We start from the raw sequence: 27,930 nt of genomic DNA, 5'->3' as shown, positions 1-27,930 counted from the left end.
AGTGAACTACAGTTCATTTTCACTCAGCTCACAAATAGAAAAGCTACCGATCTGATTGAGAAATGCAGCTCCACTTAAATAACCATTTAAAAACTGAACTGCTGCTTAAGACATTTTTGACATACCAAACATCTCTATACATGCTGTATGATCTTCACTGAAAACATTTTTTGTTGTTAAATGTATGCAATATTCACATAAATTTTTCTCTTCAAGTGGAAATGTTTCACATTTTTGTACATTTCTTACTTTAATGCAACTGAAAACACTGTCTTTTACACCTTCATGCTTTACAAACACTATCTCTCCATGTCTCACTGCTGTGTAAAGAATCAAAAAGGAAGTCGGGTAGATTACTGCAGAAGTGTCTGTTGTTATATTCACTTTGATTTAAATGTTTTGACAAGTTTTCAAGTATGCAATATATAAAGGAACTTTACTTCCCCTCAGAGACAGAGACTATTTGGGGACACTTTATCACTTCCCTCTCATACATAATCAGCTTTGATGATGGGAAATAGCACTGAAAAAGATTCTCATAGATGGAAAATTTACAAAGAAATCACAAAGAAATATTTTTAAAACATTATCAATTTCCACAAAGTTTGTTTTTATACAGCCAATCAGATTACTACCTGTGAAAAATCACAAGATAAGACTTGTAATATGACAGTATACCCTATCGATATATAATAAAAACATCTGATCAAAATCATAAAGCAGAAGATGGGAGAAAACATTTAATGACTATTGTTTCATCCTGATAAACTATACAAAAGGTAATTGCAAAAGAGTACAATTAATTTTCTGCAATAAAATACACAAATGATCAACTCAACATTTCAGCATTATAAATTATCCTTCATCTTACAGCTGTAATATGTAACATCTCCACATTATAATATATTAAAACAGTATGTATGCAGTTTAACAGAACTTCTTGAGGCTTCTTGAGGTAAAAGTCAGTATTTAATGTGACATGTTAAACTCTTCTGGATCGACTACATGGAAGGTTTCTTAAGTAAGTGTACTATACCAAGCTTCATGCACAACTTTCTGCACTTAGCTGTCTTTTATTCTCTTCCATTTCTAGGTGATCCCATATCCAGATTCTATAATATTCCTATTTTTTCTTTCTTTCTTTATCTTTGGTTTTAATGCTGATTACATATTTCCTGTATGTTCCAGTTAAATGCATACTGTATGTGTCGTCATTACAATCTTATTTAAAGACAAAACACCTGAAGGTGGCCTAAAACTTCAATGTACTGATCATCATATCAAATGTTTAATTTCCTGTGGTCACATGTCAATATAATCATATCTGTCAATATTAACGTAACTTGCAGATGTTTCTTAAAAATTTCAAATTTCAAAGATCACATTGAAGAATTGTTGGAAAACTGAATGAACAAAATATATATATATTTATTTATCTAATAAAATAATTGATCAAGCATTTCAGTCTTAAGTTATCCCACCACAACTTCATAAAAAAATACCAGCTGGTCTGTAGTCTTTATTTCCACTGAATTTTACAAATATCTGCCATAATCTCAGTAGCAAAGGGAACTTTGTAAAGGGTAGCACCCAGAGGTGTCAGAGTCAGTGCCAGCTGTATGGGGGCTCCAGGTAATAGATGCCCTCCACCAGTAAACATCTAAACACAGTAGTGCTCCGCCATCTAACAAAGGGACATCCCTGAGAACTGCCCTGAAGCCTGTGCCGTCATTGACAGAGGGGATCCGGTACAGGCAACCACACTGACATGAACAGAAAAGGAAGGTTTTTAATGTTGCTTTTCTGACAATAAAAGCTCTAATTAGAGATGACTGTGCACTGCCCACACACCTGTCATTCCTCTGTGATGGATATCCAGGTAGTCAGATCCACAGGCATGCAGCCGATGTGTTGAAACCAGGGCCCCATATGCTCACTGCTGTGCTGCTGCAGCTCCGTGTTGGCGGCTCTGCGTGTCTGTGAGTGGCTGCACGTCTGCTGCTCACACTGGGAGAGCTACCACGCACACACACGGCAAGCGTCGGCGACAGGTACATACACCGGGCCTGGTTTTACTCCCTGTCTGTTCAGTAACACACCAAGTCTCTGCTCTCTGTTGCCTGCGTCATCAAATATTCATGGCTGTCTGCATTAGCTTGCAGAGTTCTAATTGAGTTCTGTATATTCAGACGTGATTAACTCGGTCTAATTCCTCAAAGGAGTGAGCCAATTAGATAGCACTTGCATGAATAGGATTTCACATCTTAGTATGTCTCCAGACTTGCCAAGACAATTATGTGTGTGTATAATTGTACTGTACAGTGGGTGTGAGCCCCTAAACTCAAACAGGTCATTATTCCAAATTACTGACCCGCACTACAGGAAATGCAGCTGTCCTATCCATTACAAACTCACAAATGAAAAGCATGAGTGTTGTTATTAGAATACACTATTTGGACAAGAGCACAGAGAGTGATTCCAAACACCGGGCCCTCTAAACCTTCCTCATGTTTTTTGTCTAAGCACATTTCCTCCCCCCGAGGAGCAAGCAGGAGAAAAATATCTGTGACCCAGTGCTGACCCACCACAATGTCACTCTAACTCATGGCATGAGAGAACTACTGCTGGGGTCTTTGTCAGTTTCTCTCTGTAACCAGAGCAGGAGACATTGCCCAAAGTCCAGAGGGGTCACATTTTGCTGCAGAGCTGAATTTAAGGCAGGGAGGCAGACAGGCAGGCCAGCCACTTCGCCTGAGCCGGAGAGGGATCAGAGCCGCACTGCCACCTTTTATTCTTCTGAGGAAAGCCTGAGCCAGGCATGATCTGCGTGTCGGCCCTGTCCCTTCATGTTGGCTGTGGCCTGACATTATCACACAGCTAAAATAAGAAGTCCTCATGAACAAATAAAGACACGCTGCTCACTATAATAGAATGCATAAATATTTCATTGTCATTTTGTGAGTTTGTCACAACTGGTGTTCTGGAGTGAAGTCTGCATCTCAGTGCTGAGGCGACATTTGGAAAAACTACATGTTACATGTGACAGCATCACATACTGAAATTAAAAAAATAAACTGAGTTGTAATCAGTTACAGGGATAGTTCTCGGTGTATTTGTAATCACTACATTAGAGATAATAATCAATATCTGAATATCTTCTTTTTCAAGGACAGGGCAGTAAAGTTAAACAAGCTCCACTGTGCATGTTTGAGCTTCTCATTTTCTCATCAAACCGATGCACATTACTCTAAGAAACTTTGATTTAGTCTATTCCTAGTGTCCACACTTAGTTCTCGTAAAGTCCATAAGGGCTCTCGGAGATATTTTGAGGCCACTTTCCATAACTTTGCATTTTTGCAGATTTTGCCTGTGGGAAATACCCACAGTAAAGAACATTGTGACGTCAGTTATGGGTTTACCAGGGGAAGCCCTGAAGGGTTAAAAAGACATTAAACAAGCATATTGGCCTTTTTCACAGCTGAGATTCTGGCTTGTTAAAGCAGGCATAACTCACATGAACCAGTGTTCCCAGTTTCAATGTCTGTAACACCTACTGAGATTCAGCCGTTTATAATGAGACCAGGTACACAGAAAATGTCTGCATGAAAAAGTTCTGTTGGGTTTACTGCTTTGATTAATTTAACAAAAAAGAATACATTAACAAGGATTTAAAGTGCATAAAAGCAAATTAAATAAGAGGAGTGACAGCTTACAACATATTACACACATAATTTACTCATCAACAGTGTCTTTTAATTTTCCCTTAATGATACTCTTTTGATGTAATTGTTTGAGAATAACAGTTTTTTGTTGTTTTTACTCTCGGCCACACTGGCTGTAGGGTACTGTCATCAGTAGATTGTCTGTCCATCCGTCCGTCCAAAAACTTTGCCATGCACTAATAAGTCAGGCCACTGGGGGCAGTAGTGTGTCTGACAAGTCAGGCCAAGGGTTTTCAAGTGCGCACACGTTATGTTTTTTTTTTTTTTTTATGTGAGCTGCTGGACACCTGGAATTTCCCTCACTTCTAGTCTAGGTTTCTGGAAGACATTAAAATCCGTCATTTTGTTCCTTAAGTGTCCCATACAGGAAGAAGGTAAAAAATAGAAGACAAAAAATGTCAAAACTTTTACATTTTCAATGTAACTTAACATCACAAAGTCACATCCCATTTATTGTGGCCCTTACACTCAATCTTTAACAGGAAATGTGAATTAAATCAGCGAGGGTTTAGTGTGTAAGATTTAGAAACATTTAAAAAGCTCTAACTGCAGAATGAATTATATATTGTTGTACTAAATTAGTGTAATGTAATCAGTGTTGAGCCCTGTTGGGAGGTATTACTGCCTTTGAATATATATATATATATATATATATATATATATATATATATATATGTGTGTATATTTTTTTTTTTTTTTTTTTTTTTTTTTTAATTTATTTATTTATTTTTTTTATTTTTTTTTATTTTTTTTTTTAGGAATTTCCAGCTTTATTCTCCTGTTTAAAGCATAGAAAAAGTCTCCAAAATGTGATCCAGTATAATGTGCTGGTGGTGTTGAATATTTTACAGATTGTCAACTCTCTCAAGGCAAATTTGTGATTTGTAATATTGCACCTCATGAATAAAAAACTGCCTTCAAGTTGCCTTGCTTGGAATTAATTAAAATATTTACATTACTTATTATACTTTACAGGTTCAATAGTATTGTGTAAACTATAACATTTCAACAGTAACCTTCCCAACACTGGATTGTGGTCATAAAGTGTCTAGGCAGTGATATAAACTCTAAAATGTAAAAAACAAATCAGGATAGCAGACTCTGGCAGGACGCCATCCCATTCCTGCACATGCTGGTCATCCATAACACAGTGTGGATTTATTACACAGACAGACTGAGCTGAGCTGAGCAGAGGAAGCGGGGCCGTTCCAGGTCAGAGACAAACACCACACCTCGGCGCGCTCGTCCTGACTGAGTGGCATGCACACACACACATCAGTGTCACAAACAGTCATCTCTGAATTATACAGCTGATAGTTTCAAGGTCACTGATCTCTGGAGTGAACGGGCCCAGAGTTAGCAAACCATTAGGAGAATCACATTCCAGCGCATGACATGCTCTGCTCACACCCACGCATAAACAAAAAAACACACACCTCAGTCATCCAGCAGGAAGGATACGAGTGGGTGATTTACATAACGCGGTTATAAATGACAGGATTTTGTAAAGGTGTCAAATCACGTTAAAATATCTTCATATGCTCGCACCGTGAGCCTAATGCTTCGAAACTACACAGACAGATGGACAGAGTCAGCATGCCAGGCAGCGTCCATCACTGGAAAGCAATCAGTGATGCAAAAAGGATGTTTTATGAATGTCTAGTTCGGGGAGTTGTGATCATGTCGGGGGTCTTAGGTGAGATTTGGACTGCAGGGAGGGAAATAGCAGGGGGTTGATAACTTGTTAACCTTCACAGGATGAAGAGGGGAGATGATCATGATCACTGAGCCCAAGGAAGTAATTTCTACACACACACACATTAACACAGACCTCCACCTCCACACCACAGATCAGGGAAGGGTGTCGCTCCCACAGTCCCTCCGCCAATGTGGGGAGATTTAAATGAGCTCCCAACCTCAACCAAAGCAGATTTCTGGCATTTCCTACTCGCCAAGACCTCCGTGATTTGGCTTAAGAATGTGGAAAACAAGTTTTTATTCCCTTTAAACCCAGCCATGATAATCCTGTTGTCTTTGTCAAAAACTTTTCCAAGGTAGCTCCCAAACCCTCTTAATTACTGTGCGTTGAGTATTTTTAGTGTAGTTACTGTGACTTACTGTGACAGTAATATTCACGGGGGAATTATGTCCAGATTTAGGATTCGCGCAGCAGCAGCATCAGTGTCTGTAAACACTGACACAGGGGCAGTTTTGCCAAAGCTGCTTTTTAAATATGCATGAACAGGAGCTGGTGCCAAATCAGCTGTGAATGAGGTAACTCTGCTCCTTACTTATGAAAGTCCTTAAAAAAACCCGAATACCTCTGCAGATTGAAACCGCATAGCTTTGTACATTCACTTCTGACCTAACATTCAATCTAGTGGGGAAAATTCGACCGTAGCACATTCATCAGTTCATCATAAATAATAAACAGATGCACGTTAGAGAGATTATTCTGAAAAACTGTCAGGATGTGGTTCATCTCCATGAAGGTTAAGTGGTGTTTAACAAAACCTTCCCGATGGTCAGTTAGCAGCAGGTGGGAATGTCTGGTATTTTTAGAGGCTAGAGCAGTGTTTACTTTGTTATGTTTAAAGGAATAGTTCAATACGTTTGGGAATTGGCTTTCTCCCCAAGAGTTACATGAAAACATCCGCACATCTGTACAGCTACAGCCAACAGCTGGCTGCTCTGGACCGATGTGATGTCAAACCAGTTTACATTTTCTTCACGTTTAATTAGTCTAAAGTAAGAGAAAACCACAGAAATACAGACTGACATGCTTTAATTTAATGCAGAGACAGTAAGTTTGTTTCAGTGACTGCGGCCAGTGGCATTAAATGATGAAAAATAAGGAAACGTGCATTTTAAGTCGCTGTTTGCTGATATTATTGTGGAGTAAATACCATAGTAACCTACAAAAAAAGCCACTTTATCCAGAATTCATAGCAGGTTAGTCCTATTTAAGAAAAACTGAACACTTTTTACAATACATAGAGCTATAGAAAAAGTTTTACTGTTTATATGTGTTTGAATAAAATTTACCTATTCATTCTAAACATTCATTTGTTTAGCATAAGTTAAAATTTAAAAATAATGAATGAACTATACATAGATTAGCATTGTTCTCAAATCGAAGAAAAGTTGTATTGTCTAGATCAGTGGTTCCTATAGCTTTTCATTTTCAGACCCAAAATCCTCAGCACCCAAAATTTACAAAAATACATCTTAAATTTGCATATTTTCTATGTTTTACTGATTCTTCCACCATCAAACTATGTGTCTGAAAGTCTGCTACGTCTTAGATCTTTTATATACCTTTTACTTTTACATCATTTTCAACTTATACATTGTGTATGTTTTTTTTTACATCTTATTACATCTTTCATTTTTACATAATTTTCAAGAATCTCTAATGTTTCAGTCACGTCTCTTATCTTTACTCTTCTTTTCTTACTGTCACCAGTTATAACATTCCTCTATCATTTTAATTCAGAAAATTAATTCACCTTTTATATTATTGTTCATTATTTTACTGATAAAAGAATAGCTCCATGACCCATTTTGTGTCCCACCTTACATAGGTAGATGGCAGATTTAGAGAATATATTCGCAGAAAATGGCAAAAAAAAAAGAAAATGTGCTGTTTTCTGACCTTGAATAATGTAAAGAAGACTAGTTTGCATTAATTTTAAACACCATGATGAGAATGTTGAAACTCAGCGGTTGTTCATAAATCTGTATTTATTGGAATAGTTGTGATTTTCAGTCAGTTTTCCTGAGTCTTGTCATGCACTCCTCCAGTCTTTCATGTTACTGCTGGGTGTTTTATGCCACCTCTGGCACAAGGATACAGGCAGCTCGGCTTTGTTTGATGGCTCATGACCATCCATCTTCCTCTTGATCACATTCCAGAGGTTTTCATCAGGTCTGGAAATTTACAGTGGTCGTTGTCCAGGGCTGTATATTACATCGTCTACTTTAAGTCAAACTACTAGATCATTAGCTGTATGTAACATCAATTTTATCATTCAGTTTGCCCTAAGATAATTTCCAAAGGGTGGAACTATTCCGCTCAGACTGTATTTTTTGATGTTGGATTTGACTATTTTGCATTATGTTCAATCAGTCAGTCATCTTCTTTTTTTTTTTTTGTTTAAATATCTTTTTATTTCACAAAAGAAAATCATCCAGATACAGTACAAGCATAGTGATACTGGGTCTTACATGTTGCACTTCTCCTTTGTGCACTCTTCAGTCAGTCATCCTCTGAACCTCTTCATCCTCACTAGGGTCCCGGGGGTCACTGAAGCCTATCCCAGCTGCCTATGGGCGAAGGTGGGGTACACCCTGGACGAGTCACCAGTTCATCACAGGGCTGAACATATAGAGACAAACAATCACACTCACATTCACACCTACGGGCAATTAAGATTAACCAGTTAACCTATCAGTGCATGTCAGTGGATGGTGGGAGGAAGCCGGAGTACCCGGAGAGAACCCACACAGACACAGGGAGAACATGCAAACTCCACACAGAAAGGTTCCTGGTTGGAATCGAACCCAGAACCTTCTAACTGTGAGGCAACAGTGCTATCCACTTGCACCACCGTGTCACCCATTAATCAATCAATCAATCAATCAAATTTTATTTTTATAGCACCAAATCATAACAATAGTTATCTCATGACACTTAAAAATTTAGAGCTGATCAAAACCAGACTCTTAAGCCAATTTAAAAACACTTGGTGACAGTGGAAGGAAAAACTTCCTTTTAACAGGAAGAAACCTGGAGCAGGTTAAAGAGAGAGGGTAAAGAAAGAGAGAGAGATTGGGGGAGGAGGGAGAAGGGGGAAAATAGAGGGAGACATGTGGATGCACAGCAAACCGAACTAGAACAGTTAAAAACTAGAACAGCTGTTGCTAGTGTAATTATCAACAGGTAAAACAATTGTCCATAACTGTTAATACTATTACTACAAATACAAGTATTAACAGTGGATACACAACCACTGTAACTATTAGCACAAATAATAAAACACTATCACAACTTATATGGGTAAATGAATATTGATGATGGAGGCATGTTGATGTTGTTGATTCTTATAGTTTGTAACTTTCTCACTTTATTCTCAGAATCGCTCTTTTACTCATAACTCCCCGTGTCTGTTTTTTTCTTCAAATTTTTTTACTTTAAAGACAGTTTCTATCAGAACGAAGTGTTTCAGTAGGCAATCTAATATCTCTTTTTCCTGCCTGATTGACCCATATTAAGCACTAAATGGGAGAAAGGCTTCCTGTCAAGGTTGATTAAACCTAAAAGACAGCGTCCCTCAGGAGGGGGGAGGGTCTGGTGTTTGACTCATAGATCACAACCAAGTCTGTGTGTCTTACTCACTGTAAAGGAACCCAAACACAGCGGCAGTGCTCCCTTGCTTCGAATAAGCTCTGGTGAGATATTGCTTCAGTTGGGTGGAGTTAATTCACAACGCAGCGTGGCCTGGCACAGACCTGCACATTCTGTGAGGGTCTGGACACTCAGTGAATCAGATCATCTGTAAATTTGGCCCGCTCCGAGTTCAGTGTGCCAGGTCATAAATCGCGTGCAGTCTCACTGAACTCCAGCCTGCCTCCTGTCAGCCCGACTTGGCCATGTGAATAAAAGAACAGAAAGGTGTAAAATTTGTGTTGATACGGCTGGAGCAGATAGCGAACAGATTAAACTTACCATTGTGCCACGGCCCATTTTCAGCTGTTTACTGTTTCCAACGCTGAGAATGTGTCTTTGTGCTAGAAATGTTTTACCTGAGGCAGTGTAACGTTTTTATATGGAAGGAACAGTTTAATCTTTTGACTCCTTTGTCAATGACCTTACACTTCAACTGTTGACACTAAACCTGTGCTTAAATGTAATCCATAATAGTTCTGGAAAATATGACCAAAAATGTATGTGATTTTTGTGGCGTGTTCTACTGTGAGGAGCACATAGAATATAAAAACATTTTAATTCCATGCCGTATAGTGCCAGCTTTGATTACTATAGGATTTGCTTGGCCCCAGTATTTCAACTAATCAATATGCATGAAAATTGCAGAATGCAAACATTTTTTTATAGTGCAAACTGCAATGTGGTAAAAACAGAACTAATGAATAAACATGACAACAGCTTTAACATTGTTTCCTGCTCAAAATAAAATCTCTACCGTCTGTTGTGTGGATTATTAGTAGTTTGTGGGTAATTAATTCTGTGTTATAAAGTTATAGCTGTCAGTAAGTTCAAGTCAGTCATTCCAGTTCAGAAGCCTAATATTAGCCACCAGTCGGTAACAGAGTCATGTTCTACTGCCACAGATCATTTGGAAAACATTATATGTACCCCTAGTAGTAATTAATCAAGTAAAAAATAAATAAAGTGTCAGGGCACTAGTCTGTCTAAGATTAAATCTCACTTTGTGACCTTAACTTCTCTTGAAAATTTGACCTGTTTGTATGGGTTTTTTATCTGCAATGAAGTAAAGCCTGAAAGTGTCATTTGATCCAATGGAGTTAGTTACAAGAAAAAAGAAAGAAAAAAAAAAGGCCTTAGTGCATGTGTTTTTGTTTGTTTGACTGTCGGTGCGTCTCCGTCTCCATGTGTCAGGCCTGTGTCTCATGTTCAAAGCAGAGCACATGGGACCTCTTAACTCCCCGTTACATGCTTTGTTTGCCATCACACTCCTCATTCCGACAGACAGCCGTGTCAAACGTTGTTCGGGAGTTTGTTGCTAAATAGTGGGAAGCTGCACGGGTTTGTGTGTTTGGTGTTGGTGCGCCCATTGAGACGTTGAGAGTAAGAAATGGCTTGCAATGAGAGAAAAGGGGCCACAATTGACTTTAACGCACTCCACTCACCCCCAGTTCAGCAAGAGGCTGTCTGACCTAAATTCACTTTACCTCATCTGCCTAGACATTTGTTTAGCCTTCTGGGCAAACACTTAGAGAAATGTATGAGGGAGGGAAAAAAAAGAATACATATGCTTGAATACATCACATTTAGTCAGGGGAAAAGCAAAACCCGGACATCTGCAGACGTATACAGCCCTCTAGTGGCAAACTGGATCTGGATCTGTGACAGAGAGGGCAAGAAGTGATTTATGCAGAATTTCTTAAACCATCTGTGGAGGTTCTGCCCAACCGCAGACCAAAACTCACTACATTTTCTGTTTCACCATGAGACCCACTTTTGTGTAACAGAGTTAATAAATGTTAAGTGTTACCTAACACCAAATAAAGGCAGTTTCTGAGCAGAATGAATGAATTGAGGTCATAGAATCTTTCCATGAGAGAGAAAGAGAGAAATTTTGTCTTTTGAGTACTGTACTCATTACAATGGCCCGGAGGATCTGTGTGCTGTGAAATCATATGCTCTAGTTAAGCTAAACAAGGGCAAGGTATTCCCACATGAAGGGCAGATGAGAATAAGTAAGTGGAAATACAGACAGATGAGTAAGAGTTGAGGATGGTTTAGTGCTGTTTGGCCCTGGTATCTTACTCAGATTCTCAGGTTGCAAATGAACTCTCTCTCATCCCCCTCTCTCTTCCATCGCTACCTCTGCCCCTCTCTTTCTGTGTGTGCGTGAGGCAAACCTCAAGGGCTCAGTGCAGCGAGCTCATTAAAGGCTTTATTCCACTTCCAGGATCGAGCAGGATTGCAATATGGACATTGTTTATACACAAATGTTGCCCTGGGAATAATGTTTATTTCTATTACCGTCTTGAAGGAGGAAGAAGGAAGAAAAAAACAAAAAGAATGCCAGGCTTGTCTGCACACATTGCTTTTCATGAAATAATGCCTCTCCAGGAGTGCTTTGAAGAAATGGGCATTTCACAATATCCACTTCAAAACACAAGCCGTGCATCAGCTGCTCTCATCTCATGCCCTCATACTTTGCACTGACATATGATCACAATGTGAGGAGACTGTCTGACACACGTAAGCATGTCTGTCATGTTTTTAATCAACACTGATTTCAATCAGGTTGGCAAGTAAGAAGGACTACTCTACATAATTGGTGTCATAACTAGATTAAAAATGACTAAATAAATTAGTTGCGAGACTGAACTTAGTACCCAAAAGAGATAGTGGAGGTTCTTAAAGGCCGCTCTCACCCCTTACAAGATGCTGCAAAGTCTCAAATGAGACTAATTTACATCACACAACACAAAAATCCACCAACATCTGGCTTTTGTCTTTGGTGTGAGAAACGGCATTCACTCCCAAGTCACATGGCTCTGCTGTCGTCATGTATCTATCTGCTCTACTTCTGACTGGCAATGATAGAGACAAAGGCAAACCTGCTATATTGTTTTTTTTATTATTTGTATGTGGAAGATGCAACAATGTCAGGACATTGAGGTGAAAGCGCTCCTACTGCAAATGTACAGTTTCCGACAAACCTTGTGTGAAAAACTTGTGTGGAATTAGTCATGTACCAATTTTTTTAAACACATACAATCATGGAAAAAATTATTAGATCACCCTTGTTTTCTTCAATTTCTTGTTCATTTTAATGTCTGGTACAACTATAGGTACATTTGTTTGGACAAATATAATGATAACAACAAAAATAGATCAAAAGAGTTTAATTTCAGAGCTGATATCTAGCCATTTTCCATGTTTTCTTGATAATAATCAAAATCACTTCAGTTCTTACATCAGTATCTATGGCATTGTCCTGTCAAAAACAGTGCTTTTAGGCATTCCATGTTTACTTTTCTGTCTGTTTTAGTCACATGATACACACAGGAGTTAGTACTTGATTGCATAACCAATGTTTTTGATGACTTTTGGTGGTCTAATAAATTTTTCCGCGACTGTATTGTATCATTCAACGTGAGGTGCCACCCATTCAAAACAATATCTAAATAAACCAGTTGTCATGCATTGCAGATTCACCATTTTTCTTTTCTTTTTTTTTTTTTTGCAATAAAAGTACATTTTTTATATATTTACATGCATATGCGCTAGTCTTTCATATCATCACTTTCCTATAATAGTTGGCCAAGTCATTTTTTTCAGATTTTTCAGGAAACACAAAAAACCTAACCAGGAACTGAATATTTGATGATAAATTTTGTAACAAAAAAAAAAAAAAAAAAAAAAAGACTTAGGCAATCATTTTAGGAAGGTGACGATATTCAACTAAAAAATTAAATAATGTTCTCTTAAGGATAAGACTCTAAGGAAACCCCCTTTCCTATAGCAGTAGTTAAAAAAAAGAAAAGAAAAACTGCATGAGACATGGATCAACGCAGTGAGGTGCCCCATTGAGACTGTGCGTTTAGGCCTCAGATTTTTATGCTACACCCGTGGTTTCATTAAAGATACTTTCATGCACTGCCGCTGCGCTGGGGGTGCTCTGGAGTTTACCTCAGCCGGGGCGGTCACATAAGTGTCATTTAAACGGCGGGGCCCGGCGGTGCGTCCAGGAGGCGGCCGATGACGCAGCGCAGTGTTGCTACACACCCCGAGCTGTGTTTGGAAACACTGAGGCAGCTTGCTATTACAGCGGGAGCCAATGGGAACAGCTGAACCGTGCACTCTTTAGCCCAGCCAAGCGCAGAGAGTGAGAGCACAGAGACACACAGAGATCCAGGAAATGCCTGAGCCAGAATGAAGAAGAAGAAGCAGCGACAGCGGGGCCCATCAGCTCGCACACAGCCACATCAGGCCGCACATTGATCATCCTCACATGATATATCCATCCCCCCGTAATTGCATTGCTGTTTAGAGAGGCAGTCGTTATTTATGAAATATTGAAATAACAAATGCCGTCTCATGGCAGATATTAAGAAGAGAGATGCCACAGATAAGTCAGAGGCAGGCGGCCGCCACGTCCCCCTGCGGGCTGCTTGCCCAGACGCCTGGCTGCAGAAGACCTGCAGTCATCAAAAAGTGGAAATATTTACTGCTCACACTCTTGCATATGGGAGGATGGAGTGCGGGGTGAGGGCAGCTGAAAAATGACTGTGTTTGTGTTTCGAGAGGCCTGCTAATCAGATTTCTTCAGCTTCAGAGGCATTTGAGGACAGCCTCGCTAAAGGTCTTGAGCGTGGATTTATTTGTTACACAAGCAGAAGCAGCGTCAAAGCCACCTGAAGCTGGCAACAGAAAACACTCCCATCACAAGCTCATAACGGCACGAAACTTTTCTAAAATCTCTCATGCTGGTTAAAATTGGTTAGTACACAAGTGCTAATTGTAAACAAGCACTGAAAGGGCCTTTGGAAATGAATCATCAGAATCAGTACATTCATCACCAGGTGTGTTGTGTAACCGCGTGGGTGTCTGTGGGTTTTTGTGTTTGCGTCTGCAGAATACCCTTGAGACCTGCACCATCTGCAGTAAGCCCATCATGGAGCGCATCCTGCGGGCCACAGGTAAAGCCTATCACCCCCACTGCTTCACCTGTGTGGTGTGCCACCGTAGCCTGGACGGCATCCCATTCACCGTGGACGCCTCCAACCACATCCACTGCATCGAGGACTTTCACAAGTACGTCATTTCGGTTTTCATCTGATTTAAAGCTGCACTTATCTGTGTTTTTATATCCTTTAACTGAGCTGCACTACCATATGCCAACAATTACTTTTATCTCAATTTTGCTAAAAGGCAGTAAAAGTAATAGTAAAAATAATATAGAAGCCATGTTTTATTGCTCACTAGTGAAAATGGAGTCTTGCTCTTTAGGCAAATACACATCACATGACCACGTAACTCTTGCACTTATTCCATGGGTTTGTGACACTGTCAACACTGACCATTTTTTTTCTTAAGAATCTATAAACAAAACATTTCAATACTATCAGAGTACATTTGACATAATTATCATCATTAGAACCAGCTGTACCATATTAAGTAGAGTCTAACGTCCACCACCTGAAGTTATAGATTCTGAGTCAATTACAATAATATTAATAATATCACTTTTGTGCACTTCTCTACTCTATAACAAGATTTTTGTTTCTATAAAATAAGACATTTTAAATACTTTATGTGCCAATACTATTTGATACATATATATATATATATATATATATATATATAAATATATATATATAGTCTGGATAGTATGGTGCAATAGTATGGTGCAACCTCAAATAAGAAAATGTATAGGACTAAAAATGCTAATTAAGAAAGTAAGCAGTGATATTAAAATGTACTTGGGCTTTTGTTTCATTCCAGACAGTATGAATACAACATATTTCATGTTTTGTCAACATTCCTGACTTTCAGGCCTGCAACAAATTCACATTCTTTTCATTCTGTTCTGGATCAAAGATGGTGAAATGTCCAAATCCCTTCCTCTTTTCTTGAGGAATATTATTTTTAAACATTTCAATAACTGTCTCACACATTTTATGACAAAGCAATTCTCAGTTCATCTTTATAACTCATGACAACAGTCACCAGTTCACAATACCTTATATCCTGTAATTTATTTCCTGTATTTCCTCTAATTCCATTGCACAACCTGTGTAATGACAATAAAGCCTATTTTATTCAATTCAATTCTATTCTATTCTATTCTATTCTATTCTATTCTATTCTATTCTATTCTATATCAAATTATTTCATTACCTTTTATGGATGTGTTGCAGCCTGAAAATTAGTGTATGGATATGGATGTATATTTACAAATTAAACAAAGTTGGACAGACTGTGAGATACAAGTCAAAGTACATTTTAATATCACTGTTTTTCACTCTTCTATGGGAAATAAAGGAAAACAAGGATCAGTTTTCCAACTTCTCGCCTTGAAATGTTCTCCAATTTTGGAAGCATTATGATTATTTAAGCAATTTTTATTAATAAAAAAAAAACATGTCAAAGCATTCTTTTTATGTTTAAACATCCCCTTCAACCCCAAACACTCCACTGTTGTAATACATCTTGAAAGTAATCTTTATTGCATAATAATTTGACTCAGATGTGAGATTTCCTCAAAAAAGTGTAAACATTGTTAAAATGGCTTCTCATCCATGGTCTGAAAATGCAAGTATTATTTAACACAAAGTTTAACAAGATGTTTTCTGCTCGCCAAAAGTCAATTTTCAGTGTAACAGTGGTAATGGATTCAGGTTTCCTTGTAAAGGGTGTACGTTTAGCTCACAATTGGATCTGAAATAAGTTTGTTCCTGCTTGTAAGTATATGTCTTCACCTCAGGTTTTACATCAAAACAGTGTCAAACTGCACACAATGTTCTGTGTGGAGTCACAGTAAAACCTAAAGATTAAACCTCCCAATTTTTTTTGACAGAAGGGACATAATAATCACAAATCATACAATATCAACAATATTTATGGTGATCTTGATACTGTTGAGCCCATGGAAAATTAACAATGAATTCCTGTACCTTAGTAGAGTCTTGGCATCTTTTAGCTCATTATTCTGGTTTTATAGTCTGCAACTTTATTGTGTGGTTTTGTCCAATTGGCCTCCAGTAAAAATGCAGCAAACAGCTTTAAAAAAAAAAAAAACCCTGTATGATACCAGTCCAGGAACAAACAGCAAACATAGTAAGTTTCTGGCTTATAAAGTTTACATCTTGCAGCCATGTAATTATTCAAGTTGTTGGACAATGAAAAATATCTAAAAGGAAAGTGAGTATTTGGCTTTAGTTTGTCAGGAAGGTAAAAACATGGCCCCTTATGAGTTTAGCCGTGTGACTCTTCAGCAGCTGCGTTTAAGGTGATACTGTGTTTATAGCTTGTCCCAGTACCACCAAGAGGCTGAAAATATCATCTAAAGCAGCTTTAACATCCTTTACTGACCTTTCAGATACTGGGCTATTTGTGTCTAATTTACACAGGACCTTTGTGCTTCCGTTTTGGGAAACACTGTAGATGGTTTCACAAGCCCAGAGACCTTGTGTGACACATGCATTTAATTGTAAATTCCTGTCATTGTGTCACACTCAAATTGCGTAATCGTCACCTTACCAGAAATGTCCCTTTACTCAGTGACCAGAAGGGAAACAGAAGTAAACGGCAGTCTCGCGGTGTGAGTGCACAGCTTTAGCTTTGTGTAGTAGCTGCACTGGGCCGTTGTTTAATTCCACATGACAAGTGTGACCTCAACAGCGCAGCCCTTTGTGTCGAGGAATAGTTTAGCGGGGCAGAGCCTTTTTTTCTGACTAATACTGTATAGCAGTGGTTCCCCAAAGCCACAGCCTTTCTTCACTTCCTGATTCCCAACTATTGAACATGCACATGAAAACAGAAATGAAAAGTGTCCATCAGCCTGAAACCACAGCAGCCTTTTCATATCCTCATTGATGTTTAGATAGACCTCTTCCTGCTAAAGCCGCTTCACACTTAAACAGTCTGAGGTATTACCATCACACAGCCAGGATGCTCAAGTACATACTAACACCTGCTGTGCTTCGTACTGCATTGACTGGTCTGTGTATGTGATTTTATGAACAATGGCAAATAAAGTTTGGAGATCCCTTCTGTAAAATGACTGTTGTATTGTGTAGACTGCACCTTTTGTTAGTGTGGAGAAAATGAATCAGTGGAATAACAGAGGGTCTATAGTTGGCACAGTTTATTCTATGCAAATATACACTAAAGTGCAGAATTCATCTCTTGATTTAAGGTTTTTACTATTGTGGGTATTTGAAAAAACAAACATCTGATAAATAAATTAAATTGAAGAACTATTCAATAGGCAAATTAACAGAAGACGTCTTTAGGTAGCAGACGTGTCTCTGTGGCATTTTCAACATTATCAGTGAGCAATATTCAAAGAATTTCTGTAATAATAATTCTAAAAAAAAAAAAAAGAACACAAAGACAGAAATAATTACAATATGCATTTGGGAACTACTTTCACAATATTGTTTCATTTTAATCAGTTGACAGTCGACAATAAGCTAAGAGGCTAACTATGATTAGCTATTTTAGGACAAGTTTTACCAAACAAAAATGGAGGAATATTAATAAGAAATGATTTATGTTGTAACTTTAAGTTAGAAAGAAATAGTATAAACCATAGAAGAGACACCAGTGATGTTGTGTGAAGATTTTTTTTCTTTGTTAGCGAACATCTGTGTGTAATGCTAGGTAATATAAGGTTATATGTTGAGCCAAACAAAGGACTGTTTTTGTTGTGAATGTAGCTCTCAACAGCATATTTCTGTCTGATATTTCAGAGCTATGTTACAGAACTGTATTAATATTTTCTTCATAATATTTGATGTATAACTGGTTAAACATTTAGTTAATATAAAGTGGTTAAACAATGGAAAAATTCCAACACACTCTCTCAGATTTAAATACACAACTTATTGTTTCTTAGTCTGTTTATGGTCAGTAAAAAAAACTTAACATACAAACATTTAAGTGAACTCTGTTTTATCCAAGGGTTGACATTTCCTCTCAAATTTTTGGCATCTTAAAAGCCCCTGTCTAAACTTTGAGGACATATACTAGTAGTCAGACTAGCAGGGTCCATATATACAACTTGTCAACATTCTCTCTTGTTCTGAAAGCTTGACAGTTGCCTTGTTTCTGTTTAGACTGGACAGTGACTGTCCTTGGCTTAGCAAAGGGTCAGTTGTGTTTCTTAAAAAGCCTCACTGAAAACACAGTGACTGAATAAATACATCATTTAACACCTTTGTGTGGATAGACGTGTCACTGAAGGTGAGGGTTATGTCGCTATAATTGCCTTGAGCTTGTGTTTGGTGCTTGTTTTCCACAGGAAGTTCGCTCCACGCTGCTGTGTGTGCCACGAGCCTATAATGCCTGCACCAGGTCAGGAGGAGACCGTTCGCATCGTGGCCTTGGACCGCGACTTCCACGTGCAGTGTTACCGCTGTGAGGTAAGTCATCACCTCCCTATAATAAGCGGTGCTTATGCAGCTTGTTGCACAGCTCCAGGTGACAGTCTTTACAACATGAAGGTATGAGGCATGATGTACATCCCCGTCCCTCGAGTCATCTTTTCAGCGAGGCCGGTGAATCATCCCTCTCTCACCTGCCTCAAAATAGCTTTCCATTTCTCCTCTGCAAAGTTCACGGACTTACATAGTAACCAATCAGTCAGCCTGGGTTTGCTGGTTGATAAGAGGGGGTGAGACGTTACGTGCCCCGGCTAAAAAAGAAGTAACTTGTCACATTGTCAAAGAGCAGTGCCAGTGTGAGTACACAGAGCATTTGGCAGACATAAAGGTCAAAGAAAAGCAAAGCAGATTAGTTCAGCTGAAGGGGCTCAACAAGAGGAGAATTTTTCTCACCGGGGAGACGTGAGTAGATGGAGTCGTAATTCTGAATGTGTGTGTTTGTGAGAAAGAAGGGCACGGTGGGAACCCAGTCACAGACACAGACATGGAGAAGAGCGCTGCCAAAGTAAAGTGAAATACTCCCAGTTTTCTGTGTTTATTACTCTTTAACCCTTTATTGGGCAAGTGACTATTTTTGGTCATTTCCACACACATTATAAGTGACAGCAACAGTTCCAGTGAGGACAGTGAGTCAATAATCTCAGGTCCAATGTGGTCTACAGGGTCTGTAAGGTCCACCTCTGCATGAACAGTGAGTGTACCTGCTTTGTTAGGAACCATGAAGTAATGGTACTAATGTAAGGAATGATGTTCAAAGGGAGAATGTGGATGTGGACCGGTGTCTGGATCAGCACTTATGTTGGTCTAATGTTCTAAAATACATGTTCCTTTCACATTACATGTGTTTTTCTTGTATTTTTATCCATACTTCTTGGATTTAAATTTTCTTTCTGCCGCATACGGGTAAGGAACCAAATACGGTAACTTCATTGATCTTGATTTTCTACGACAATAAAAATTTTTGAAAATTTCACAAAAGTAATAAAGTCTTGTTATGCTCTCCAGTAACACACCAAGGTTAAATTTTGAATTTCAGAGTATTTCTATGAGTGTCCTCTAAAGGGTTAAAGAGACAAGGGGTGAGGATTAGACCTGCTTCATTGAAAAATAAGTGAATGGATGCAGGAGTCAGACAATAGATACACACCCAGGAATTATACAGGCTGTGTGTAGTGTACAGAGTGTACTATAAAGGAATATCACAAGCCTTTTATGTTACATGAGTGATGTGTAATTTGTCACTGGTGATGTTTTTGGGAGAGATTTGTACTGATCACATTGTAACAAAACTATAAAACCTGAAACCAGCACTGATACAAACTGTACAGACAAAACCAGATACTCCTAGAGGTAATAATATAAAAATAATAATTAATAATAAATAAATAATAGATTGTTTATCTTAATGTAACATTTACTGAAATCAGTCTTCACATATATTCATAATGGTCATAGGATATTCTTGTGGAAACATATTGGAAGTCTGCATGGAAAACAAAATACACAATATTTCACTTACCAGGAAACACTTAACTGGCCAAACACAACTGTAAAAAAACAGTAACTGTGTTAGTGTTTTTCACTGTGTATTAATATGATAAGAACCTGGAAAAAATAAGATACTATACAATTGTAATTATAAAGCACTATTCTACTTTTTCTTTCTGGCCATATTTTACAAAAACCAGGCCATTAACAGTTTTCCCTCAGTAACCTCTAATTACAGCTTATTGATTGAGGCACTGTACATAAATTCTGATCTCACTGTGCTTTGCTCAGTGTGGCTTTTAAAAGGTGGGAGCCACAACAATAGTCACTCTCAATTAGTATCACAGAATAATTATGGCCTATTCTTATGTAGCAGAATTCAAAACAACATGGGTTAATAAAGCAGTACAGCATAGCAAGTCCTTCTAACTCAGAACATGTGGCCCATAACTAATTCACTTAGTTATATTCGACCTGTATTAACCCACACAGTTAAATCCATTAAAGTGCATAACTACTGCATTTAACAGACTGTAGCCTATTCTTAGATGATGCTTTGTGCATCTGAATCACTGTTGTTCCTTTAGCACCATCATCATGTTCCAGTCATGTTGCTGTGATTTCAGAGCTTTAAGACACAACAAGTGTTCTCATATCATTCAAAAAATAATATAAAATTCAAGTGTTTAAGTGTACTGTTGTTCTAACTATAAGCACTAAGGAAAAAAGGCTTAAAATAAAATGTTTAAACTCAGTGATAACGGGTTGTAAAGGATATGGGATGTTTTGTCTGACTATTAGCCAGTTGTTTCCCCTCCAGACTTCTCAGCTGCTTTAAAGCCAAAGCACTGACTTACAGGCTTTTGTTCAGAGCCTCCTGTAAGTTGACACTGGCTGGTTTTTAAACAGCAGTAAATGTCTCATTTATGCTCTAAATGGAGCAAGAGTCTGAATGTGGCTGATCAGGAAGCGTAGCTAATGACTGTGTTTGTAGACTAACACAGTATCTGTGTCCTGCAGGACTGTGGCACTCTGCTCTCAGAGGGGGATAACCAGGGCTGCTACCCTCTGGACGGACACGTCCTCTGCAAAAACTGTAACACCAGCCGCATCCAGGCCCTCACCGCCAAGGCCACCACTGACCTCTGAACTGCCACCGCCTGGTCACCTCCACTGTGATAACCACCGCTCGCTCGCCCTCTCTCGCTCTCTCTTTCTCTCGCAAACATACCAAACCATGCAAGTGCTTACATTCCTCAGCATATACATATATATCCTTCTATATATATTCATTCTCAGTTACACAAATAGCATCACATGTTCACCTGTACACATGTATCTAACAGCTGATTGGGTTTAACCAACCTCTGTGAGTCTGTGAGTCTATGGCTGAGTCACACCAACAAGGATTAGCTGAGTCAGAGTTTAGCAAACCTGGGTTTAGAATGAATAAATCCACATCTATAGTTCACAGTTCTCGTGCCATCTCAAATAAAAGATTCAGTACATTAGATCGGGCTAATGTGAAGTTAGTGTTTGGAGTCTGGGTCACCTGTTGGAATGAGCCAACTCCATTTCCTGTATCTATGATAATAGGCTGTACACTGATTTTTATGCAGAGGAATCAAATCCATTTTTCCCCAGAAATCCCTTGGACCGCTCCCAAGTTTTTGAATGCCCTAGTAGCAACACTATTTACTGTTATCTTAGAGTGCAGCTAACATCAACAAACACCTCCAACACAAATGTTTTAGAAACACAAGTGAATCTTATATATTAAACCTAGAAAAATAAAAGTAACTTGTGAGCTGTTGAGACCTACTAGGCAAGGCAAGGCAAGTTTATTTGTATAGCACATTTCAGCAACAAGGCAATTCAAGGTGCTTCAAGGTACTAGTATAAAAAACAGGACAAACTGTTAAACGTTGCTGCTCTGTAGTCCTTAACAAACTGTTAGCTTACTAGCTAGCTAAGAAGTTAGCTAGTTAGCAGGTAAGCTCTAATTTGTTCCTCCTTTGAGAACAACTTATTGCTGAACTAACAGTGTAATATGACCAAAAATCAGCTGTGGTGGACAAAAACACAGTAAATACAGAGTGACTTCCTTGCGTTAATGATTGGAACCAGTTTAGACAGTTGGTCCAAATGGTTTCCTTGCTGAGGGAAATTCAGCAGCACTATGAAACTAAAAAGAGTTGAGTCCCTTAATGTTCTTTGAAGAACTTGATTATTTAACTCAATTCATCCGAAAAATGCAGTCATTTTTAAAGTTTAAGTTGCTAAAGGTTTAAAGTTTACACCGGACCACATTTTAGACTGTGTGAAGTTGCAAATAATTCCACTAAGTCTTTAGAGTGAAAGCTGAATAAATTGATCATTTTAAACTAATATTACATTTTGTTACAACACAATGTAAATGTAAACCATGATTTAAATAGGTTTCATAATGACTCCTTGTTGGTGTAACCCATCCTTTAAACTACGCTATTGTTAAATCACTCTTGATCCATCAGTTAAAATGACTAAGTACATCCTCACTCAGTGTTATTATTCTATATCATAAACATCCCCACCCTGCTTCATCCCACCAGGGTTCAATGCACATTTTCATGCACAAGCCCCAGTGTTTCAGGCTGTGATCTAAAACGGAGTCTGTCTGACTCCACTAAATCATGCAAAATGTTTGACATATCTGCCCTGCAGGTGAAGTCATGGATAGAAGTGTGTGTGACTGTTGTTTAAGCAATATTTAGAGAGAAAAAAAAAAACATGAGCATTTTTTTTCCATTTTTTATTCTTGTTATTATTATTATTTTCAAGTGTTTTTACAGTGTAAATCCAGACAGAACATAAATAGGGATCATTTTGCACACTGAAGCGCATTATTGCAAAACGGTTAACTAAACACCAAAGATCTGAACAAAAACTCTCACATTATAATTTGTATTTGACTGTAATAAACACTGTTTACAATAAATAGGACCATGGGAAATAGGCTAACATCAAATGTCGGTGTCTAAATCATGAAGCAGTGTGCAGCTGGTGAAGGCAGTTTCTTTTAATAGACATTTTCTTTCTTCTTTCCTGTACAATTTTCTTTGATAGATAATCTAGATATTTTCCTGTTGGCTTGAACAGTACAATCATTTCCTATTTAAGTGTATAAGCACTTTTTTATCATAAAAGAACAGTATGACTATGTAAACCTTGGCTCTTTTTCCATGACGTTGATTAAATCACTGATTGTACTGTAAGCAGTCTAACAGAAATGACACATTTATGGAGGCTATGCAATTTTAAAGCTAACTGCTTTGACACTTTATAATGAATTGTATGAATAAGGAAATATTTTACAGATTACTGTACAGATTCAAGCATAAGTGTCCTTACTTCGATCCGTTAATCCAAACTATACTGTCGGTACTGGGTGACTTTATGTCAGTATTGATTGTGTATTGTGACACTCGTTTGCTGTATGTTAGTGTTTGTTTTAAGTGAAAAGGTGAAGAAGGGACCATAAGGGCTTTCCAAATTAAAAAAAAATAAAAATAAAAAATAAAAAGTTCCATCCAAGATTTGCCGACCAATAGGTTGACTGGATTAGTCATAATATTTGTAATTTAGTTTTAGTAAAAAACGTTTTAACAATCAAATGAAACAACAGTAAAAATGTAGTTTTCCTTAGGTAGCTCTGGTGAACAGTGAACCACCTATTCTAAATAGGAGTAATTCCCTGATTTAGGCTTCATTGTCCTCATGAGTGGATTTAATATGAACAAAGAGGGTGATAACTATGAATCTAACTTCACCTAATTGTGGAAAATTGATCCATCATGCTGTTTTTTAAAGGTTGTGTTAGTGTTTAGGTCTGATTGAATATAAAGTGACTTTTATTTTATTTCATCTACTGTACTTTACAGTACAGCGTTTATGGGATCAGGTTAACTCTGGCAATATTTAAAACCAGGAAATACTTTGTAATAAACTGTACTAAGCCACCATTAAAGTATACTTACATTGGATTAAGCTACTTACCTTAACCTGCATTATTCAGAATCCAATAAAACTCGTAATCATCTAAATGTAAAGAAGTGTTTCATGTTTCCTGAAAAAGACAATCATCAACTGTTGAAATCACAGTGAAAACTTGTTCTGTGTTTGAGCTAAAGGTGAGAAGGTGGTGCACAGGTTATTTGGTTTGCAGACATACATGCACAGACAAAACCGCTCCTAAAAACCTTCCATGCCTCGAGCAGCAAGCGAAGGCAGCTTCTCCAGAAGGTTTGACAGCCTAAACTTGACATCGTCGGTCATGAACAAAATATCAAAAGAAAACTAACAACAGAGTTTAAGAATAAGATAAAAAAAAATATGTCAGAATTAGAAACTGCATAGATGCATTCAGAAGCTATTCATAGAGAAGCTCCTCGTATCCATATTCATTACACTCTGATTTGGCAAACTGCATAGACCTGTGCCTTTAGGTCCATACCTAGATTTTATGTGTTAGCGATCTGAGGCTTGACACAGTCAGTTACTTCATTACCATCGGTTGTCAGGCAACAGAGGAAAAAATAGCACTTCCATATATCATTATTTTGTATGCGTTGCTAAGTTTCGTCTTACAGAGATGTTGCCAGGGGTCTGTTAGAATTGGCATTAGGGGCTGCCAGCTTTGAAAGACCCCATGACCTGCTCAGATAATTACACAGAAGCATTAAAGGTGCAATTTCACTCCTGATGATGAAAAACACAAATGAACACTGAAGTGACCACAGACCGGCAAAACAATTTCCTCATCTCTGAATTAAAAACATAGTACATTGCACACTAATTAAAAATGTTAATTCAGGTACAAAGTCATTTGTCAAAAGAAAATACTAGCCTGCTAATTGTGTTGCTAGTGCCTATATGCTTTGTTTTTCTTCAATAACCTCTCATAGTTAGTTGCTGTTATCACATTTACACACATAAGATCCCTGTTGTTGAAAACATCATAGTATTAACAACATTTCATGTGTTGTCAGGTTGAAAACACATTGTACCATCGACCCCACATGCTGCAGTGATCCATTCAGTCTAATAATTATGTGAGGAAATCTAACTTTTATTTGTAGCACAGCACATTACATTCACATATATAGGATGTGTGAATGTACATGACACTGCGGACCTTTGTGCTCTGTGATAATGCTGTCATTTTATCAGTGTACAGGAGGTGACGTCATTTAGCACTGCACTAAAAAGTAAAAAAACATGTTGAAGTGAAAACCCACCCACAGGATCAAACCTTTAGTGTCTTTGCTTTAGCTCCACAGAGAATATTAGCATCATTTCACTTGGTTGTCCAACTTTCAGCTTTAATGTCATGGTTTACCGTTACAGCTACAAGCTATCAGTTTGTAGTATGTTAGCAATAAGGAGCATTTTGAAGGAAAGGTACTGAGAGATCCAGTATATTCAGTTGTAGACATTCAACAGTAGACTGTAAGCATCAATGGAAAACAATTAAACACCATTTTATAGGATAAAAAATGTAATAGTTGAATCATAAAAAAAATGTACATGCATTTCTACATCCTTTCAAAACATCTTAAATAAGCCAACTCCCTATTAAACAACACACAGCGAGGTTAGAAACTAGTTTTTGAACATTGAAGTAAAATCTTTAGCATCAAAGGTTCAGAATATAGTGAAGTGAAATCCTACCTCTTCCAGTGTTCACCATGGGATCATACTTAAAAATGCGAATAGCTCAGTAACCTGCATCTCTTGTCTCAACGTATTTCATGAAGTTCTTTGAGAACAAGTGAAAAAGTATTAAAAGAGCAAAAACCACTGCATGGTTCTGTTCAAATCTGCAGAGACATCTTCATCAGCAGCTAATGGAGATAATGAGGTTTACATCATTTGCGCAACCTATGGGTGTGTGTTTTTTATAATTATAGATTTTTACAGTTTGTGAAATTGTGTTTTAGATTGACAAACAGATGTGTAATCAATGATATCATTCAAATAGAATGAATAATGTATCTCTCAGCTGGAAGGGGCTGGTCTTCACCTCTCTATTTCCCTCATTACCATGTACATCTTAAACACAGTTCAAGTCAGAAACACTCCCACCATCTGCCTCTCCTACACAAACTGTTTTTTAACACATTAGCCATACAGACGCTAAGGTGGTTTTATGTTAAAAACACTACCCACAAGTGGCCAAAGTGGCCCATTTACAACTACAAACAGCTAAAACATTCTTTCAAAACTGTGTTATAATATCTTACATCAGCTTAGTAGTTCATTGTTTTTTACAAAGCGTACCCTGGTCTGGTCCAGAGTTGAACCTGCGCTGCCTTAATATCTGCTCTAAACCCCCCTGTTTATGGTATTTGTATAGACAGTCTGTGGACACATCAAATACCTTTGAGCGAGCATATCTAACATGAATCTCGTCAAAAAGTCTTGATATAAAAGTATAAAGAAAAGACTGTTTAATGATTTTTTTTATTTGTTCAGTGCATTTGTGTTGTCTACTGTCTTTGTTCTACCGACGTTTGTAAAAGTGCCTTTGGCAAAGCAGTATTGAATCACTACGCTGTTGCTGTTTATTTCGGTGTTCCTCACTCAAAGATTTTGCCTCATTTACTTGTCTTTGCCAAAGTAAATAAAGATGATGCTTTTGTTTGCTGCTGATGGATCATCTCTGAGTCCGAACAGTAGATGTCTCCATCAGGGGTGAGGTTTCTGACTGCAGCGGCGGGTACGTAAAGACCTGGACCCACTGAAGTCATATCATCTGCTCTGTATCTTTGGAAAGGACCTGTAGTCAATTTATGTTTTTGCCTTCAATAAAAGCTTTGCAACATCATTATGTCTCCGTGGCCTTGTTTGTGTTCAGTCTTGGTGTATACGATGGAGGGTATTAAAATTGTTCCTCTTTTTCTGATTCAGGCCGGAGCCTCCCAGCGTGTGCACATCCTCATCCCCCTTGTCACTGGTTAACACTTGCCCTTTGGCTCCCGGCCCAGAGGATTGCCCAGGTAATGAGCTCATTCCCTCTGTCTTCTCCTCATGCTCCCCTGAAACCTCCCGATGACCTCCTGAGCAGCGTACCCGCAGATGAAAGCGATTTATTCCCAACAAGTATAACCCTAGTGCTTCTTCAGTCTCTTCAAGAGTCATTTAAAAGCCCTTCAGTGGCAGCAAATGCCCCATGCTTACACAGCTCCCATTCATTTCCTGCTGTTTCGTGCTGCGAGTCCCCAACTGCTCCTTAGACGGATTGGAATTACCTGCTTAATAGAAATCCTACACTTGCAATAGTGTTTTGAGTGTCCATCTGGGATAAAGGTTTAATTATACACAGATACAGTGTGCAGTCTCTTATTTTTTTGTAGCCACGATCAGCAAATGCACTCAACTATGAAGTATGCTTACTGCTGGGATCAGCTTGATGGAGTTGTTAGAATAATTTAAAGACCTCCTCTAAATTCTAAAGTCTTTTTTTTTTTTTTTTTATTATCGCCTTTCCAAGACCCGCTTGATTTAATCCTTTCCATTTGTCATCTTTAGTTGTGTGCTGCAAATCAGCGCTAAGTCACTGAGCCTTTCATTTCCTTCCTGCAGATTGCTAAATTGAAACGGCAAACCTAAATGTTAAGGGATCTAAAGTGACGAAAAAATCCATACTCTGTGATGTTAAAACTAAAGCACAGAGGCAAATGATGTACAGTATATTTGGATTTCCAGTCAAACAGAAGTATTTATCCACAGCTAATCTGATGCTAAGAGTAAAAAACATGGTAACAAATGAGAGGAATGTGGGAGTGTCTTA

General features: G+C 38.1%; 1 protein-coding gene across 4 annotated transcripts in view; it reads left to right on the top strand.

Moving 5' to 3' along the window:
- Window positions 1-26,964, top strand: part of lpp (LIM domain containing preferred translocation partner in lipoma) — a 208,316-nt gene extending 181,352 nt beyond the window's left edge. For all 4 annotated transcript variants that reach the window (XM_030132580.1, XM_030132583.1, XM_030132581.1 and 1 more), the window contains 3 exons: window positions 14,078-14,256; window positions 18,470-18,590; window positions 21,120-26,964. In XM_030132580.1, the coding sequence (XP_029988440.1) occupies window positions 14,078-14,256; window positions 18,470-18,590; window positions 21,120-21,248 (429 nt within the window). In that variant the 3' untranslated portion in view covers window positions 21,249-26,964. The remainder of the gene's footprint in view (window positions 1-14,077; window positions 14,257-18,469; window positions 18,591-21,119) is intronic.
- The last annotated feature ends 966 nt before the right edge of the window (window positions 26,965-27,930 follow it).

Source organism: Sphaeramia orbicularis, chromosome 4 (assembly GCF_902148855.1).
Source record: "Sphaeramia orbicularis chromosome 4, fSphaOr1.1, whole genome shotgun sequence".
Classification (NCBI taxonomy): Eukaryota; Metazoa; Chordata; class Actinopteri; order Kurtiformes; family Apogonidae; genus Sphaeramia; species Sphaeramia orbicularis.
Note: the sequence above shows the minus strand (reverse complement) of the source record. Positions and strands in the feature narration are given on the sequence as shown.